At 41.7% G+C, this 17,186-nt stretch overlaps 1 protein-coding gene across 4 annotated transcripts in view; it reads right to left on the bottom strand.

Annotated features, from left to right (window-relative positions):
* The window catches only part of PDE4B (phosphodiesterase 4B), a 520,481-nt gene that overhangs the window by 97,753 nt on the left and 405,542 nt on the right, over window positions 1–17,186 (bottom strand). For 3 of the 4 annotated variants that reach the window (XM_027619904.2, XM_027619913.2, XM_027619921.2), the window contains 3 exons: window positions 12,375–12,411; window positions 12,179–12,249; window positions 2,658–2,710 (listed from right to left, as the gene is read on the bottom strand). In XM_027619904.2, coding sequence (XP_027475705.1) covers window positions 2,658–2,710; window positions 12,179–12,249; window positions 12,375–12,411 — 161 coding nt within the window. The remainder of the gene's footprint in view (window positions 1–2,657; window positions 2,711–12,178; window positions 12,250–12,374; window positions 12,412–17,186) is intronic. The other variant, XM_027619965.2, reaches the window with a different exon arrangement.

Below are 17,186 nucleotides of genomic sequence, written 5' to 3'. Positions count from 1 at the left end.
AATTTATGAACATTTTTCTTCAGATAAACTCAAACTTTAGGCAGTTCTGGCCGAATCAAGATTTACTGTCTTCCTACTATGTGAAAATAGCTATGCAAATGATTTTGAATGATAAAGAGATGAATAAGGTACAGCTCCTGCCCTCAAGGTGCTCCAATGCAAGAGACATATTAGACATGAATTACAATATAACCTAGAATGGGATTGTTGCCATAGCACACAAAAAGGAGCAATTACACTGACTTTTTAAAAAAATATTGGGATGTCTTTGCAGAGGAGGGAAATTCGCGTTGTACCATGAGAGCTGAAAAGAGTAACCGTTAAACGGCGAGAAGACTAAGCGATTTGCTTTAATTTCCCCCATGAATTATTTGTTACTGATTAATTTGTAAGAGCAAATGTACCAATTTAACCATGGGTTCTGACAAGTAGCTTTTAAAATGAATTGCAGCCCCTTCATTTAGATGCATGAAACAAACAAACAAAAAAAGCCTTTTAAAAAATATTTGGCTTTTTTCTTTCTCCTTCTCTGTCTCTGTCTCTCTCTTACACTTGCTTTTTATCCAAGAATAGTTACCCAAGTCAGTCAGGCTTTTCTAACAAACTGGCTTGTTGCTAAATGTGTTTAAATGATCATGGGATTCTTGTATCTTTTATCATAGATTTCAATGGAAATACATGAGTTCAACTTTAGTGATAATAAATGAAAACCTGATCTTATTATCATGAAAAATCACCTTTAAAGCAGCACTCCAGCTTTCAATTCTGTTTGCTCTGAGCTACTTATTTTTCATTCCCTTTTAAAGTTTCTATTTAAACATATCTCTTTGTCACATGCTGATAAATATTAAAATACCAGGAAAAATCTGCCTGACTTATTTAAGCTGATAATAAGAACAAAACACAGGATGTGTGTGTCCTCCTTCCTTTTCTGGCTGTGGTTAAGCGTTAAGGAGATTTTGAAACCCATAATTACGTAATAATTGGTATCACTACATTCTCTTCCCGATGAAAAGCCAGAATTTTTGTAGTTTGCCACAAAGACAGACAAAAACAAATTGCCTAAGTGGTATTGTCATTTCTTTGCTTCATTGTTTTAAAAGAATTTAGCAAACGAATCCCTATGCCAAGCTGTAGTTACTGTGCCAAAAATCACAAAATGATCTTTCCAACATCTCTGGCTAATGAGCTAATTTATAGAGCCATAAATATCACATATTCTCCTAATGTTTGTCAGTATTTATTACAAGAAAAAGAAAACAGTTTAAATATTCAAATTGATGTCAAAAGCTTCTTAGCGCATTTGGCGAACAGAAATGTGAGCAATGGTGTCTCACTGGTAAGCTAATATGATGAAATGATAGGACTTTCAAAACCACCTCCTTTGATCTCCAGCTATGTAATACCAGTTATATGTTAAAACACTCTATTTAGTTTCCTTTTATCTAAAGGAAATAGTACATCAGCACACCATGTTTTTGAAGCCCCTGGACAGAGTACTATTTTCTTCTGTTTCCTATCACAAGGCTCTAGAGGCAAACTTACTTTTACTTAATATCTTCCTTTCACCTTGATTCTTGTTCTCAATCTTCTTTCTAATAAAAATATTTTTAAAAGTGTGTACCATAAATACTTCCGAAGCCAGTGAGCCAATGGAATCTATGTTTTTGTTCCTTTGTTTGTAGAAGTTGGGCTTTTATATTATTTCCGTTGTCCTCGTGGCTCTGATACCAGCAAGAGAACACAACAAGACGAGGAAGGAATATCGCTATGTATCAAGCAATGGGAATAGCGAAGCTGGAAAGACAGAAGTGTTCGAGGCAGTGCTGTTTGGTGTTAGGCAATCTCAACAGAGCTCATCTGACTTGTTTCTCCTGTGGTTTTACTCAGGTCTACTGCCACACTAGTGGGGACAGATTCAAGGTGGAAAACTCCATTTTGGACTTGTAACTGGTTGCATCTTATGTCAAGCACAGTTACTGTTCGATATATCTCCAGGGGGTTCCTTCAGGGTAGCCCTGCCCCTCCACACCTCTCAACTCCCCATGGAAAGCGTATGCACGGCACTGAAAGATGAGATGTTGGGTTTCTTAAAACACACACACACACACACACACACACACACACACACACACACACGTTTGAGGAACAAAGTTGGATGACCTCCAAGGGAAATGATTTGTGACCTGGAAAAGTCTCTGGTTTCACACCTGGAAAGGATGTAGATGCAAGCGGGACCTATAGCTGATGCTAGGAGGAAAACCACTAACATACCCTGTGGGATGCTCAGGACAACCTGGGGGCCCCTCAGGGCCTTTGAAGTCAGCTGTCCTGGAGTTTACGGGGGCCAGCAAGCCGAGGTGAAGTTGCAGTATCAATAGAGCTCCTCCTGCCTCTCTTCTGGGAAGCCCTATTACCACACATCCATCACACCCTGAAAGCCCAGGCGTGCACATGATGGGACAAATAGTCAATACTGCTTTTCATTTGGTTTTACATGGAATGAAGGAAACTCCACTATGCTTTTGAAAAAAGTCACCAGGAGACTTTAGAGGGCCACCATAAGCAAACCAGTGCTATTATCCTAAAGAAGTTTCCGCACAAATGGCACCTTGATTATTTTGAAACATGGAGCCAGGCCTCACAAGGCAGCTTACCTTGCAGGTTGACTCTGGAGACAGATGGCTGAGTAGCAGCAGCTGGGGACCTCCTGTGGAGACCAAGAGGAAAGAAGGCCTGAGTCTGTACGAATATCACCTCCATGTCTCCCTCCCCCCAACCCCTGGGATCACTGAGGAGTTTTCCAGGTCATAATGAGCTATCAAATGACATAACGCTATCTCCGGAAGGTGATGTCCCAGAACGCTAGTAGATGACTGCAGCCCTCTCACAGCCAGATGGCCTGGAATTTTCCCTATGCACAGCCTCCTGGAGGCTCGGACTCTCCAGGAAGGAAGTCGTTTACTCCAGGTCCCTAACCAGCCCCTCTGTTTCAGGTTTCACTGTTCCAGGGGGCCCTCAGACAATATGCTTGCTCAGGAATAACACCAAATGTCAGAGTGGATCCCGATTCCTTTGGCAGCGCTGCAGCAAGTCATGCCAGAGGAGCCCTTAGAGACCAATCAGTCCAGGCGTTCCTTTTGCACCTCAGGAAACTGAGGCCCAGAGAGATGAAGTCAGTTGCCAAAAGTCACGCAGGAACAGGAATCCAGTTTCCTTAACCTCTGGAGTGGTCTTTTTGCAGAGGAACTGGGCATTATTCTACATTGTAATAAGCCTGCTGATGTCAAGAGTCCAACGAAACAAGCAAACAAATGCAGGCTCCATGAATACTGGGCCCCACCTTTTGTTTTTTGTTTTCCTTTTTTTCTTCTTTATCTCCCAATCCCACCCCCCCACCCCCGTTTTGCTGGTCTCACCAACCTTTTCATGCTTTGTAGAACTTCTGCCTAGCACATTACAGGAGAGCTTCCCCCAAATAGTCTAGAGCAGTGGCCCCCACACTGTAGGGTCATCAGAATCATCTAGAAGGCTTTACTAAGACCCACTGCTAGACCCAATTCCCAGGGTGTTTGACTGAACTGGCCTGGGGTGAGCTTGAGAGTGTCCATTTCTAAAAGTGCCCGGTGGTACGGATACTGCTGGTCTGGGGAGCCCATTTCCGGAACCACTGGAATAGAGGGCTGTCTGCCCCATGACAGAGCAATAGGATATTAGCAACAAGCAAGAGAGGGAGACGCTAGGCCAGTCAGTGGTTCTCAAGCATGGATGAGTGTCCTACTCACTTGGGGAGCTATTAAAACCATGATTCCCTTCCCCATCCCTGGAGAGGCTGGGAATCTGTATTTTTCACATAAATCTGTGAATTCTGATGCACAACCAAGTTTGGGAAGGAAGCCACGTTCTAAATGACAGAGAATGGCCTGCAAGGATATTGTAAAGAAAGGGTCTCTGTACCGGGATGGCCACAAGTTCTCGTCCCAGATCTGTAAGTACACCAAATCCATCTATGATCTGTGAGGGGCAATCTAGCTTCTAGGTAGCACACCTGATAGCTCCAGGCTCTGATGGACAGGGATCACACTTACTGAACATTTACTAGCTAGGTCATCCTAGGCAAGGTACCTTTAAACCCTCTGTGGCCTGACATTTTCTTGTGTAACAAAGTAAGAACGATCGACCTCCAATGATTACTTTTTTCCCTACTAAACATCATGCTAGGTACTTCTTAGCTTCCACTGGGAATATAATCATCTCATTTTAAGGAGAAGGAAACTGAAGCAGAGGTGAAGAGGTTAAGAAACATGCTGAAGCACACATGGTTTATAATTGGTGTGGTTGAGATTCAAAGCTAAGTCTTTCTGAATCCAAAGTGCATTCTCTTTCCACTATTCTATCTGCTGATAACACCTGCAGTCATACTGAGGGCTGTTTTTCAGGAAAAGTAAGAGATTAAATTCCAAACTCCTTAGCTTAGCATTCAAAGTCCTCTCTGCTCTTTGGCCTCAACATACTTTTCCCAGCTTATCGGTTGGAATTCCTGACATTTCATCTCAAACAATTGACTGGCTGTTTGATCTCATGTATCTTGTGCTTCTCCTTAATAGCACTTTAAAATTGTAATTAAAATAGACACTAAGTAGTGTTCAGTACAGAACTCTGTAGTTTAAATACAAAATTTATGCAGGCAGGGAACAGCTTGTTTACTACTGGATCCCTGAGACCCAGGATGGTCCTTCATATGCCAAGCACTCAGTGAATGCTTAATGAATGGAAGAAGGAAGGAAGGGAGGAAGGAAAGAAGGAAGGGAGGAAGAAGGAAGGAAGGAAGGAACTCATACTTTGCCCGAGCCAAACTTGATCACTTATTTTTCCTTGGACATGCGCTATTCCTTTCCTGACCTTGCTCAGGCTATTCCTCTGAAAGGGAACCTCTCTCCGCCCAAATCCACACATGTAAATATCACCTACCCTTCTGTGATATTGTGATTTAGAATAAGAATTGTATATTTGATCTTTGTCTTCATTCCTACCACAGAGCTCCTAAAACTCTTGGAATCTGAAGAGAGTTATAAAAAGTGTCCTTTGTTAGGTTAATGAGACTTATGGAAAGCCTCTAGGTAACCTAAGGATCGGGGCTGATTGCCAGGGGAACCACCTGATTAGAGGGTTGGCACTTTCAGCCCCACCTCAGACTCTGGGGAGAGGAGAGGAGCTGGAGACTGAGTTCAGTCATCAGTGGCCAATGATTTGATCAATCCCGACTATGTAACAAAGCCTCCACAAAACCCGAAAAGGACTGGGCTTGGAGTGTCTCCAGGAAGGTGAATGCGAGGAGACTGAATCTCTTCCATTTGGCTGTTACTGAATTATATCCTTTTATAATAAACCAGTATTCTAGTAAGTAAACTATTTCTGAGTTCTGTGAGCGACTCTAGCAAATTAATAAAACCCAAGAAGGGAGGTCATGGGAACTTCTGATCTACAGTCAGTGGGTTAAAAGCACTGGAAACAAACTGAACTTGCAACTGGTGGCTGAATTGGGGGAGTCTTGCAGGACTGAGCCCTTAACCTGTGGGATCTGATGCTATCTCCAGGCAGGCAGTGTCAGACTGAGTTGAATTTTAGGGCACTCAGCTGGCGTTAAGGGAAAATGTGTAGGGAAAAAATCCACACATTGGAATTGGTGTCAGAATTGTACCTTCAAGGGTGAAATGCCATCTTCTGCAAAGGATGCCATCATGTTAGCTAAAATGGACCCCTCTTCTAATATCCCATGGTGCTTTGTTTGTACCTTTAGGGTTATTTCCTCCTGTTACAACTCATATGTGCACATATTACCCCCACCACTAGTCTGTGACCCCATTGAAGGGGGGATCCAGTGCTCACTTCTTTCCGTATATCCTCTATAGGCCCCACCAACCTGCCTCACAAGTAGTGGGCACTCCATAGACGTTGGTGAACTGTTGATTGAATGAAACCTTGATGTGACAATCATTTGAGAAGCCAAATACCACATGAATGTTTTATCTGGTTTCCTTTTCCTCTGCAGTCTTGGTTCTACATACCACTCACTATTCCCACAAACCCAGCATGTGCTCACATTACTGGGCCTTTGCATATGTTTTGCTCTGCTCACTATTTTCCTCCTTTGTAAGTGGCAGACTCCTTCCCCTGTACAAGGAATCCCCTCAGCCATCACTTCCTCAAAGGCGTCTTCCCCACTGTGAGTAGTCACCCTCTGCATTACTTGTGGCTTGCTGCCCTTGCCCCCTTCTAGCACTGCTCAGACTGTCTTGCAGTTCCTACAGTTCTATTTTCTTATCTGTCTCCTCAACTCACCTGTGAGAAATGTAAGCAAAGACTGGATCTTGTTTATTTCTGTAACCTTGGAATTGGCAAAATATTTGATATGATAGAGGTATTCAAGATGTATTCACTGGATTAATAACATGCTGTTAATAATTTTATTTTACCTGTCTTCCTGAGTTCCAAAGAAGGCTTTTGTGCAAGGAGACATGGAACTAGGGGACCCTAAATGTTTGGGAATCCCTGCTTTCTTCACAGTTTGGCTACTCACAGCACCCAATTATCCCAATGACTTCTTGAAAATGACACAAATTACATAAATTCCTTTGTCCCAGGAGTTAATTTTGAAAACCTAGCTCTTATTTAGAGTTGTTCATTCAGATAAGCATTTGTGTGTGTAAGCTTTGCACAGGCAAGAACCATATTTATTTGACTTACCACTTACTCCCAAGACCTGGTGCAAAGAAGAGGCTCAACACACATTAAATGAATGAATGACTTCTAGAAGCTGCATCATTGCTTACAGGGCATGAGACTGCCAGTTAGAACCTGTCATGAGTGCCAGAAGAAAATGTCATTGGCTGCCCAGTTTCCAGTGGTCTCTAACTTATACAAGAATCATAAGAAGTTATACGCCTGGATTAAAGTCAGTGATATTAAAAGGGAGGATAATTTGGCCACAGCAGTTAATATTTTATAGCCCTGTAAATAGCACAGTGGAGAAAGAACTGGACTATGAATAAGAAGACAGGAATCCTAATCCCGGCTTTGGCACCTTCCAACTGTATAGCCCTCGGCAACTCACTGAACCTCTCAGTTTCTTCCTCACTTGGGGAAAGCAGGCGGCAACTAACATTTACTGCTAATTTACAATGTGCCAGCTCCTGTGTGAGCACTTTTCCATATATTTCCTCACTTACTCTGAGGAAATTTGGCTGGGTTCTTTCCCCTCTGAATGCTCACAATTTTATTATTCTCAGCTAATTTAAATCCCGTGCCAAAGGACATAAAGCAATGAAAGATATACATTGAAAACAAAATTAAATGGTTGTTAATTCTTTCTCAAAGATTACATGCATGTTGATTAAATTACGCTTGGAAGAATGTTGATACAGAGATGTTACATGATTTTCTGATAGCCATTGGTAATTTCTGCGATGTTAGAGGCACAGTTGAATGATGGGGGACACCTTTTTGCTCCGAGCTGCTCTATTCCCTGGTTATTAGACTGCAGAATGGTGGGCATTCTCACTTGTAAGTGATTTCTCCATCAGCTGAAGCCAATAAATGCTTTAGGGATGCTTATCTGAATTAACAGCTCTAAACGAAAGCCATATTTTCAAAATTAACTCCTTGGACTAAAGAAATAATAGGTTTTAATTTGAAGCCAAGAAATACAGGCCCAATCAAGCATCTCTCAATGGAACATTTCATGGAAGTGCAAGGAAATCACCTCAACAGAAACTGAGATTTTTCACCCTTTGGGTGGTAAAGCTCAGGCAGACAATGAGCTATTTTTGTGCAGAGCAAAGAGCCAAAAGATAAAGGAAATCTTGACTTATGAGAAGTATAGTTCTATGTGGGAGTTCCTTTTCATATAATAAACCACACTATCCAGATGTCTCAAGAAAACCATTCCAAGGACAGAATTATTGCTTAAATGTTACATTTAAGGCAAGGAGTGTTACTCTGAAACCCAAGTCAATGTCCCAGAAAGCAACTTGTGAGCTCCATGAATCTTACAGTTTCAGTTCTTAAGACAAATGAATATGTGGGGGAAATGCTCTCAGATGGTGGACCCATTTTTCTTGTCCTCAGTTTTCTTTCTTTCTTTGAGGGTATTGACTAGGAATAGGTTGGAATGCATTAAATGAACACTCAGTTTTCCAATCTTCCCCTGCTAAGCTGCTTCACTTGTAGCTAAAGCCCATTCAGTTCTCAGCCTGAGCTGGACAGGCAATCTCAATTTCTAGTGAAACTCTAGTGGTGCATGTGCCCTGCCTTGAACTTTGGTTAGGTGATGTTGGTTTCAAGAAAATACTTGAAATCAATAAGAGGATCAATTCTGTACAAATATGGGGATGATTCTGAGAAAGATCATCAGATACAACGATCCTACCCCTGGCGATCTATTCGGTTTGGTGAGTGTGGTTTGGTGTGGACCAAAGGCGATGCAAAGGGCCATGACTTGGAGAGTGGTCTTCAGCCATAGTGTGAGAATGGACTCTGGGTCAGCTCTGTATGTGACAATTGTGGTCTTAGGGTACTCTAGTTCCTGAAGGTTTATGTGTCTCCTCAAGGCTGTGGAAAGACCTGATTTTCAAGAAAGTAGTTTGAGCTGACATAGCCTATTATTCAACACGGTTAGGCTGAATGCCCCCATAGTTACAGAAAAATAATATTCAAGTTGCTTGCTAACACACAGTAACTGAAAACATCCCCTACCCCCTTGCCCTGGAGCCATGCAGTACAATGACCTTGAGTTATGCTAAACTAAAGAAGCCTTTGAAATGTATCCTTGTTAATCTTTCCTCCCCAGTTCCTACCTCCATCATCTCTTGGTCCATGACTTCACTCCAAATATTTTTTTTTAAATCACTTATTTATTTATTTTGAGAGAGAGAGAGTGGGGGGATGGGCAGAGGCAGAGAGAGAGAGAGAGAGAGAGAGAGAGAGAGAGAGAGTCTCAAGCTGGCTCCACACTCAGCGAGGATCCCAATGCAGGGCTCTATCTCAGGACCCTGAGAACATGACCTGAGTCCAAATCAAGAGTCAGATGCTTAACTGACTGAGCCACCCGGGTGCCCAATTCACTCCTAATATTTTAATTCCTGAAAACACTCTTCTAGCTCATGTCTCTGCCTTTGGGCTCTCTGACCTTCATCCATTCCATAAACTCTTCCTAAATGACCCTCTGTTCAAAAACCTTTAGAGATTTCTTCCCATAACCAAAAAGACTTAATGGGTGTAGTGAATGCAAAGATGTGAGGTAATAAAGATAGAATATATTGGTCTCTGCTCCCAATTTCTGACACAGAGCTCCTAAAACTCTTGTAACTTCCTAAGTGATAAGAGCACTAGGAGCATCTTTTGTTCTAATGAGGCAACTCTGGGTGGGCTCCTGGGAGGGGCTGGTCAACAGAAGGACCAAGCCATGATTAAGGGCTTGGAATTTTCAGCCCTACCTCCCATCCTCCAGAGAGGGGAGAGAGGCTAAAAGCAGAGGTAATAATTGATCATGTCTATGTGATAAAGCCTCCATAAAATCCCAATAGCATAGGGTTCAGAGAGCTCCTGAGGCTGGTGAACAAACATACCTACCCCGGGAGGGTGATGCCCTCCAATCCCATGGGGACAGAAGCTCCTATGTTCAGAACCCTCCCAGACCTCACCCTAGGTATCTCTTCATCTGGCTGTGCACGTGTGCTTTTATCATGTCCTTTAGTCGACTGGTAAAGGTAAGTAAGTGTTTCTCTGAGTTCCGTGAGCCACTCTGGCAAATTAATTGAACCTGAGGAGGGGCCCTTTGGAAGCTGTGATCTGTAGGCCATAGGTGAGAAGCACGGTGACTGACATCTCAGTGGGGGGTGGTCCTGTGGGATGGAGCCTTTAATCTAGGATCTGACGATATCTCCAGGTAGATAGTGTCAGAACCGAGTTAAATTGTAGGACACCCAGCTGGTATCCGAGACTTGCTTGTTGTTGCCAGAGCAGGGGACCTCCACACATTTGGTGACCAGAGTGTCAGAAACGGAGTGTTTTCTGTTAGGGAGACTCACAGGGAAGAAAAACACAGGAAGAACTGGGTTTTCCCCTACACAGGAAGAAAACAACTGTTTTTCCTTGCAAAGTACACTGCAACGAGAGTCAGGGTATCAGGCTTCAGGTCTGACTCTGCTCTTCACCAGCAGTGGTGTGTTCTTGTGCAAGTCATTTAATCTCCCTAGGCTTTGTCTCCTTGTCCACAGAGTGGGGGCAACAACACCTGTCATACATAGCATTTATGGTGATTCTAACTGAGATAATGGATGTGAAAACTCCAAAGTGTTACACTGTCTGGATTCAGCAAGAGAAATGTAACTATCAATTATAATAGCTCACATTTACAGAGCACCTACGATGTGCTAGATGCTGTTATAAATGCTCTACAAATATCAACTCATTTCATCCTCAGAGCAACTCTATTTTATAGATTGGGAAACTGAGATGTAGAGAAGTTGTACCCAAGTCACATAGTTGTAAAGTGGTAAGATTGGGTTCTGAAGTCAATAGGTATGGCCCCAGAGGCCCTAGTCTATACAGAAAAAAAGGTGGGTAAAGGGAAGGAATCTCTTCTGAAAAAATAATTTTCCAAATAATTGGTGGTCTTTCTCCAGCAATTATTTATTCAAAAATTTATATGTGTGATAAATATTTTTGGAGCATACACTATGTGTCAGGCATTTCGCTACATATTAGAAATTCGAGGAAAAGTAAATTTAATTCTAAAGGGGCCTCAGAGGACATGCAGTCTGGTGGTGAGCAGAGACCCACAAACGGTGTGATAAGGTTGGGAGAGTGCTCTGGGGCCACAGAGGGGCACTCAGCCAGGCTTGGTGGGGTCAGGGGAAGCATGCTGGTGAACGTGATACTACAGATGAGCTATAAAAGACAAGTAGGATTTAGCCAGGCAATCACTGGCAGGTGGAGAGATATGTTTTAGGAAGGCAGAACAGTGAGTCCATAATTAGGATGGAAAATAGAACATGCAGGGAACAATCAGACCACAGTTGTTAGGATGTGATCCCATGTGGCCAGAGACCTGATCTGATTATTCACCACCATATGCTCTGGCACTTCCTAATTGAACACAAGCTTTGAAAGGGCAGAAAACTTGTCTGTTTTGGTCACTATTATATTACCAGTTCCCAGTAAAAGTGGTGCTCAACAAATATTTGTCAAACACATACATGTATGCATGGATGAATAGTATATACTAAATAAATACTTCTTGGGTGAATCATTTAATAAATGAACAAACAGGGAGGATCACTACAAAAGAGGCTGGGCAAGTCTCTAGGTTCATGTATGCTGCATCAAATATAAACCCAATCAACTATCAATCAACACTAACTTGAACTGGATCATGAGGTGCCTTGGATGCCATTCTATGGTCATTGATTCTAGGACCTGCTGATACCTGTGGTGATCTTTTAAAATGCTGGATAGTGAACTGCATAGCACTTAGACTCACAGATTGAAATGATTTTGGAGGAGAAAGTTATGTGGGAATATCGAGTTCAAACCTTTCACTATAAAGATGAGGAGACAAAGGTTCAGCAATGTTCATTGAAATGACCAAGGTTATATAGTTACTGGGGGGGGGGGGCGGGGCAAGAGGAGAAGATAACCCCACTCTTACTCATCAAATTGCATGAACCTGTTTATATCGTATAAAAAAAAAAGGCAACGTGGACTTGAACTTTTTGCTACCTTTAATCTTGCATTTGAATCTCTGAGTTCATTAATAGCTATTCCAAAAGAATTTTAGTAGAATTTATGGCTGTTACTGATAAGTATTCATACTTTCCAAAGTAGTAAATGTAAATGTCAACAAAAATCCTCATTTCGCTATTCCACTTGTTGAGCTCCTACCGTCTACTAAGTGTTAAGGGTACAAAGATTCACAAGATCCAGACTAATTTCTAACATCTTACCAGTTCTAAAATACTCTGGTGCTCCATCCTATTTTCAAATTTCATCGTGTGTCCTAACTTAGTTTGCAGGGCAAAGTTCCATGCAATGGTATTTTTTTTTTCTTCCTTTTAATGTGGCTCAATGTTTTTGCCTTTATGGAAGGGATTCATAACTCCACAAAGTCCATGCTTACTTGTTGGATGCTCCATGAAGGTTTGTCAGTAGAGTAAAGTTGTTTCTCACACTCCGCAAGCTGGCGAGGACCTGGAAGGCCAATGATCAGGATGGTTAGGAACGAAGGGAGACGAATGGGCAGGTTCCAGAGGCCACACTTAGAAACTGCACCCAGGGGCAGAGGGAGAGTGAGCCAGGGCCAGCATGATACATACCTGGGCAAAAGGTGTTACAATCAAGTCATCGCCATGTCTGGTGAAAGAGAGAAAAATGAATTTGAATTATAACTAGGACATATAAGCTGTAATATTAAACCATATCAGTGTTAGCAACACAAATGTTACACAAGTCCTTCTACCTGGACATAAGGCATGACTGATCTAGGCATAAACGGGAACCTTAGGAATTTGAAAGAACAAAATACCAGGTTCATGGCTCCTGGGCTTATGGTGACACCGAAAAGCACTTGAAAGTAAGCATATATCCTCAGGGTACATTCCCATTAAATAGCAGACCCAGAGTACTGTAATTCAAAGCGACTTAGTTGCCAGAGCCAGGAAATTCAAAGGGAAGGCTGCTCACAAGCACACACAGAGTTGGAAAAAATGGCATAACAGTCTGGATAAAGGTTAACTTTGGATTTCCTGGCTTTTGTTGATTTGAACCACAGCCTTAATGCCATTTAAATACAGATTTCTGTCTGGGAATCCCATTACTTTTTGTTTTTAATATAACTTTTTTTTCTTGAAGTACCCAAGGAAAAGCTTTTAATAGGAGTGTACAGACTGAGCCTACTATTACCATATCACTCTTGCTCATTTTGTCCCAAAGATCTGAATAAGCTGTACCTAGTGTTATGTAAATCTATACTTAGGAACAATCAAAAGTATGTTTTCAGAAAAGCACTCTCTGGCACATACTTCAATAAATCTACCTAAGCCCACATTCAGCAAGCTCTCCATCAAGTCATTAGAAGACACATTGTCGTAGGCTGCAGACACAAAATCAGGCCAATTTATTATTTGTGAATCGAGACATCTGCACAGAAGTTGGTTGACAACGAATTTCCTTCACTGTCTGATTTTCTCTGTCCTCATGATCGCCAAACATATATGGCACCTTATTTGTTTATTATGTGAGCGCAACCAATGATTATTAAGCACCTGCCCTGTATCAGGCATTATAGGGATGTAGAGATGCAGAGCTGAACAACACATACGTCCATGTGGGCCTCTTCTCTAACACGGGCTTTTACTTTCAGGTCTTATTTAATATAATACTTTGCTTTCTACCTTTGTCTTTAGCTGGAAGTCCCCCTTCAAGACACCCTAGTCAAGTTCCTGTGCATCTACTTTGTACAGTGACTATAAAAAGAATACTGACAAGAGCATTCTTTGCATGATCACCCTATGTCAGGTCCTGCACTAAGCACTTTATGTCCATTATCTCATTTAATTCTTGTAACAAGGCTAAAGGCAGGTACCCTTACTATTCCCATTTTAAAGATGATATCTTTAAAGGCTTGGAGAAGGTAAGCTACTGCTTAACGAACACATTGTAAGCAGAAGAGCTAAGATTGTTTGATTCCAAAAATCTGCGCTTTTAACCATTATATTACCTATTTTATGGTGACCCTGCACAGTTGGCATATTGAATTAGACAGAATCCATGACCTCCCCCCACCCCCCCTCCAATTACAACACTCTAGGGGAAACAGAAAAAATATTCAAGACACCGCAATGGATACAGAATGAGAAACACAAACCCTTAATGGGGAAGCTTAATGGGGTATAAAGGAGAGGTAATAATTACAAGTTAGAGGAAGTAGGGCAGGCTTGATTGAATGAATGGTTTTGAGATGAACGGTGAAGGGCAGGCTCTAAAGAGCATGGACGGTAGATGCCACCAATGAGAGAAATGGCAGGAACAAAGGCACTGAAGTGGGAAAGTACCGAACATGCTCACTGAGATGCTTGGTGGCTGTCTGGGCGGAGTTGAACACATTAACTAGACATGTTTTTAGAGGACAAGATTTGAAGGTCCCCCACACTCATGGGTGGTATGGACCACGGTTGTGGAGGTAGTGCTTATCTCACAAGGAAGAAAGGAGCTAGTGAATGTTTTGAGCGAGACAGGCAAGCAGAAAAGTGCTTTAGAAAGTAAAATGCTATGGACACCAAGAGACAGACTGGAGAGAGGACAGAGCCAGGAAGAATGGTTACGGGGATAATGCAGTCATTCAGATGAGAAGACATCAGTGAGGCAGAGGAAGAAACAGGAAAAGACAATTTGAGGAGACCCTAAGTGTCTTGCCAAGGACTCAGCATCTAACCGGCTAAGGGGTCATAACGAAATACTATGTCAGTTTAAAAAATGGGTGTGTGGGAAAATAGTGAAGTCATGAGCAAAAATAAGAAAGTAAGGATAACATGGGGGAGGAGATGTGTCACTTTCCCACAAGCTGAATTTTAAGATCCTCACTGATATCCCAGTGGAGACATCAAGCAGGAAGACTGAAATATGGAACTGGAGCTATACATTTCAGAGTTACCTACCACAGTGGTGAAACTAAAACAATGGCAGGGAGTGGCTTCTGGAGGTGGGGGAATAGAGAGAGAAAGGGAGCCCAAGGTAGAGCCTCAGGGTTCTTGGAAAAAAGTCAAAGGAGAGACAGAAGAAGGCACTGAGAGGAGCAGTTGTGATAAATGCAGGGTAGTGAACTGTACCGAGAGTTGCCCCTTCCCAAGCCATTTTCTTGAGATGAACTTTACATGGTGAAATAGCTTGCTATTTGTTCAGATATCTGCTATGAAGTTCACATTGTTCATAAGGCATCAGGGTGAGTTGGGGCTGTAAGGTGATGGAGTTACAAGTTAAATAGGTCATCTAAGGCTCCTGGATTTCAGGTCTAAATACTCAGTAAAAGCTAAACATATAAATAAATCTCATACATATGTAGTACCTAAAGCTGATGAATTGTTGCATGAATGGGGAGTTACTAAAATGGTACAAAGTAATGATTAAAGGGAGGTAAACACTAAGGGGGCACCCTGTCAGCATGACTTTATCATCATGGAACTTCTGGAGTTTAGGAAAGCAGAAAATTCAGAAGCAAGAGATGGACTTGCAGGTCCGCAGCGTTGGTACCCTTAAAGGATTTGAATGGCAAAAGCTCATGTTGTACTTCAGGTAGTAGCTGCTAGAGGAAAGGATCAGACAACTTACAGGTAATTTATGGCAAGTATAGGAAAGAAACAAAACAAAATTCCTATCTGAGTACAGCCAGAATATTTATGAAACTATTCTAAAATTTTTAACCATAATTTCATATATTAATGATTAGAATAAGATGGCATGGAAATAACAAAATTGATTATGATTAATTATGAAAACTGATGGCCTTCTTCGTTTCCCAAACCTCTAGAGAGGGCAATGCCAGATGTTCAGAACCATGGCACGAGCGACATCTAGTGACAAACCCAGAACATTACAATTTTGTAGACTGATCAGTGATGAGAACTTGGTAGGTCTTCAATTGAGTGTAGGTCTGCACTGAACAGTGAAATGCATTTCCAGAAAGCAAAAAGGCTCCTTCCTTCTGCTATATCCTCTGGATTCCATTAATTTTGTCTTTCTCTGTGTCATACCTACACATAGGATTTTACTTGTAACACTGATTTCAGTCTGCCTTACAGAGAGATATATACTATTGCAGTCAAGAGCACAGATTTTGGAGCCAGACAGCACTGGTTTGTTTCTGAGTTGTGCAATTACTAGCTATGAGACATTAGATAACCTCCCTAGGCCTCAATTTCTTTATCTATAAAGTGAGGTGTTGTAAGAATGAAATGAGTTATTGCACATGTACAACTCTTATAAGCTTTGGCACATAAAAGCATTTGCTCATGTAGTTACAGTTATTCTTATTAGTAATAGGTATCATTATTATTATAACTAAAGAATTGCATGTCTTATCTTCCCCGCTGGTGAGAACTTTTTTGGGAGAGTCATATCTGCCCCTATTGCAGTCAAGAGAACTAATATTGTACTTTACAGTTTACAAAGCATTTTCACATACATTATTTCATGGGATAAGAGAATGTTCTTGACCCGAAAAAAATGGCTCAACCAGCTTTCTTGTTGGTCAAGCCTGAAACCTCCCCCACAATCAGCCACCAGACCCTGCTTATGCTAACTTGCAAATATTTACTAATTGCTCACTCGATCTTCTCTAATGTAGTTCCCTACCCTCTATTATGTGGATTACCAAAGCAGTCTTCCATTGGGCTCTTGGACACTAGTCTTTAGGCTTGTCCACTGTATAAACCACTCTTCACTGTAATCAGAACTATCTTTCAAAAGCTAGGTTATGTATTTTCCTGCTTAAAAACCTTTAGTAGCTCCCCACTGATTTCATTCAGCATAAAGGCCAACTCCTTCAGATAGGCGCTTCATGATGAGGTTCCTGCTTACTTCTCTAGCCTTGCCTCTCACCACTTCCTCAACCGCTCACATTCTCTGCCTCAGCTCCACTGAGCTGCGCTTCTCCATAATGCTTCTGACAACTAGAGAGTAGTTAGCACGTGGCCCTTCTTCCTGCATAACCCTCTGCCTGGCTAACTCTTCTGGCTTAGCTCTGACTGCTGAAAGTGGGCTACTCGCCTGCCTGGCCAGGCCTTTCAAAGTCCTCTGCATACCTTTCTGTGACTGTCCTTATTCAAAGATATCAAAATTGCCTATAGACTTAACTCATCTTTTAGCTCCCTTGAAGACACAGAAATGTCTTATTTGTTAGCAAGTGCCTAAATTTAAGCTTTTGTTAGAAGAACGAATGAATAGGAAGGTAGGCAGAGCAGAGATTAATATCATTATTTTTATTTTTCATCTTTATTTTGAGTCTGTATTTATACTAAATATCCATATGATTTAATCATCCACACTCCCTAGACTTAAGCCTTGGTTCCCCATTTATTAGGCACATTACTTCTCTTCTGTAAGCATCAATGTCTTTGTCTTTAAGACAAGAA

The sequence above is a fragment of the Zalophus californianus genome, chromosome 4 (assembly GCF_009762305.2).
Source record: "Zalophus californianus isolate mZalCal1 chromosome 4, mZalCal1.pri.v2, whole genome shotgun sequence".
NCBI lineage: Eukaryota > Metazoa > Chordata > Mammalia > Carnivora > Otariidae > Zalophus > Zalophus californianus.
The sequence above is the reverse complement of the archived record's forward strand: the minus strand, read 5'-3'. Positions and strand labels throughout refer to the sequence as shown.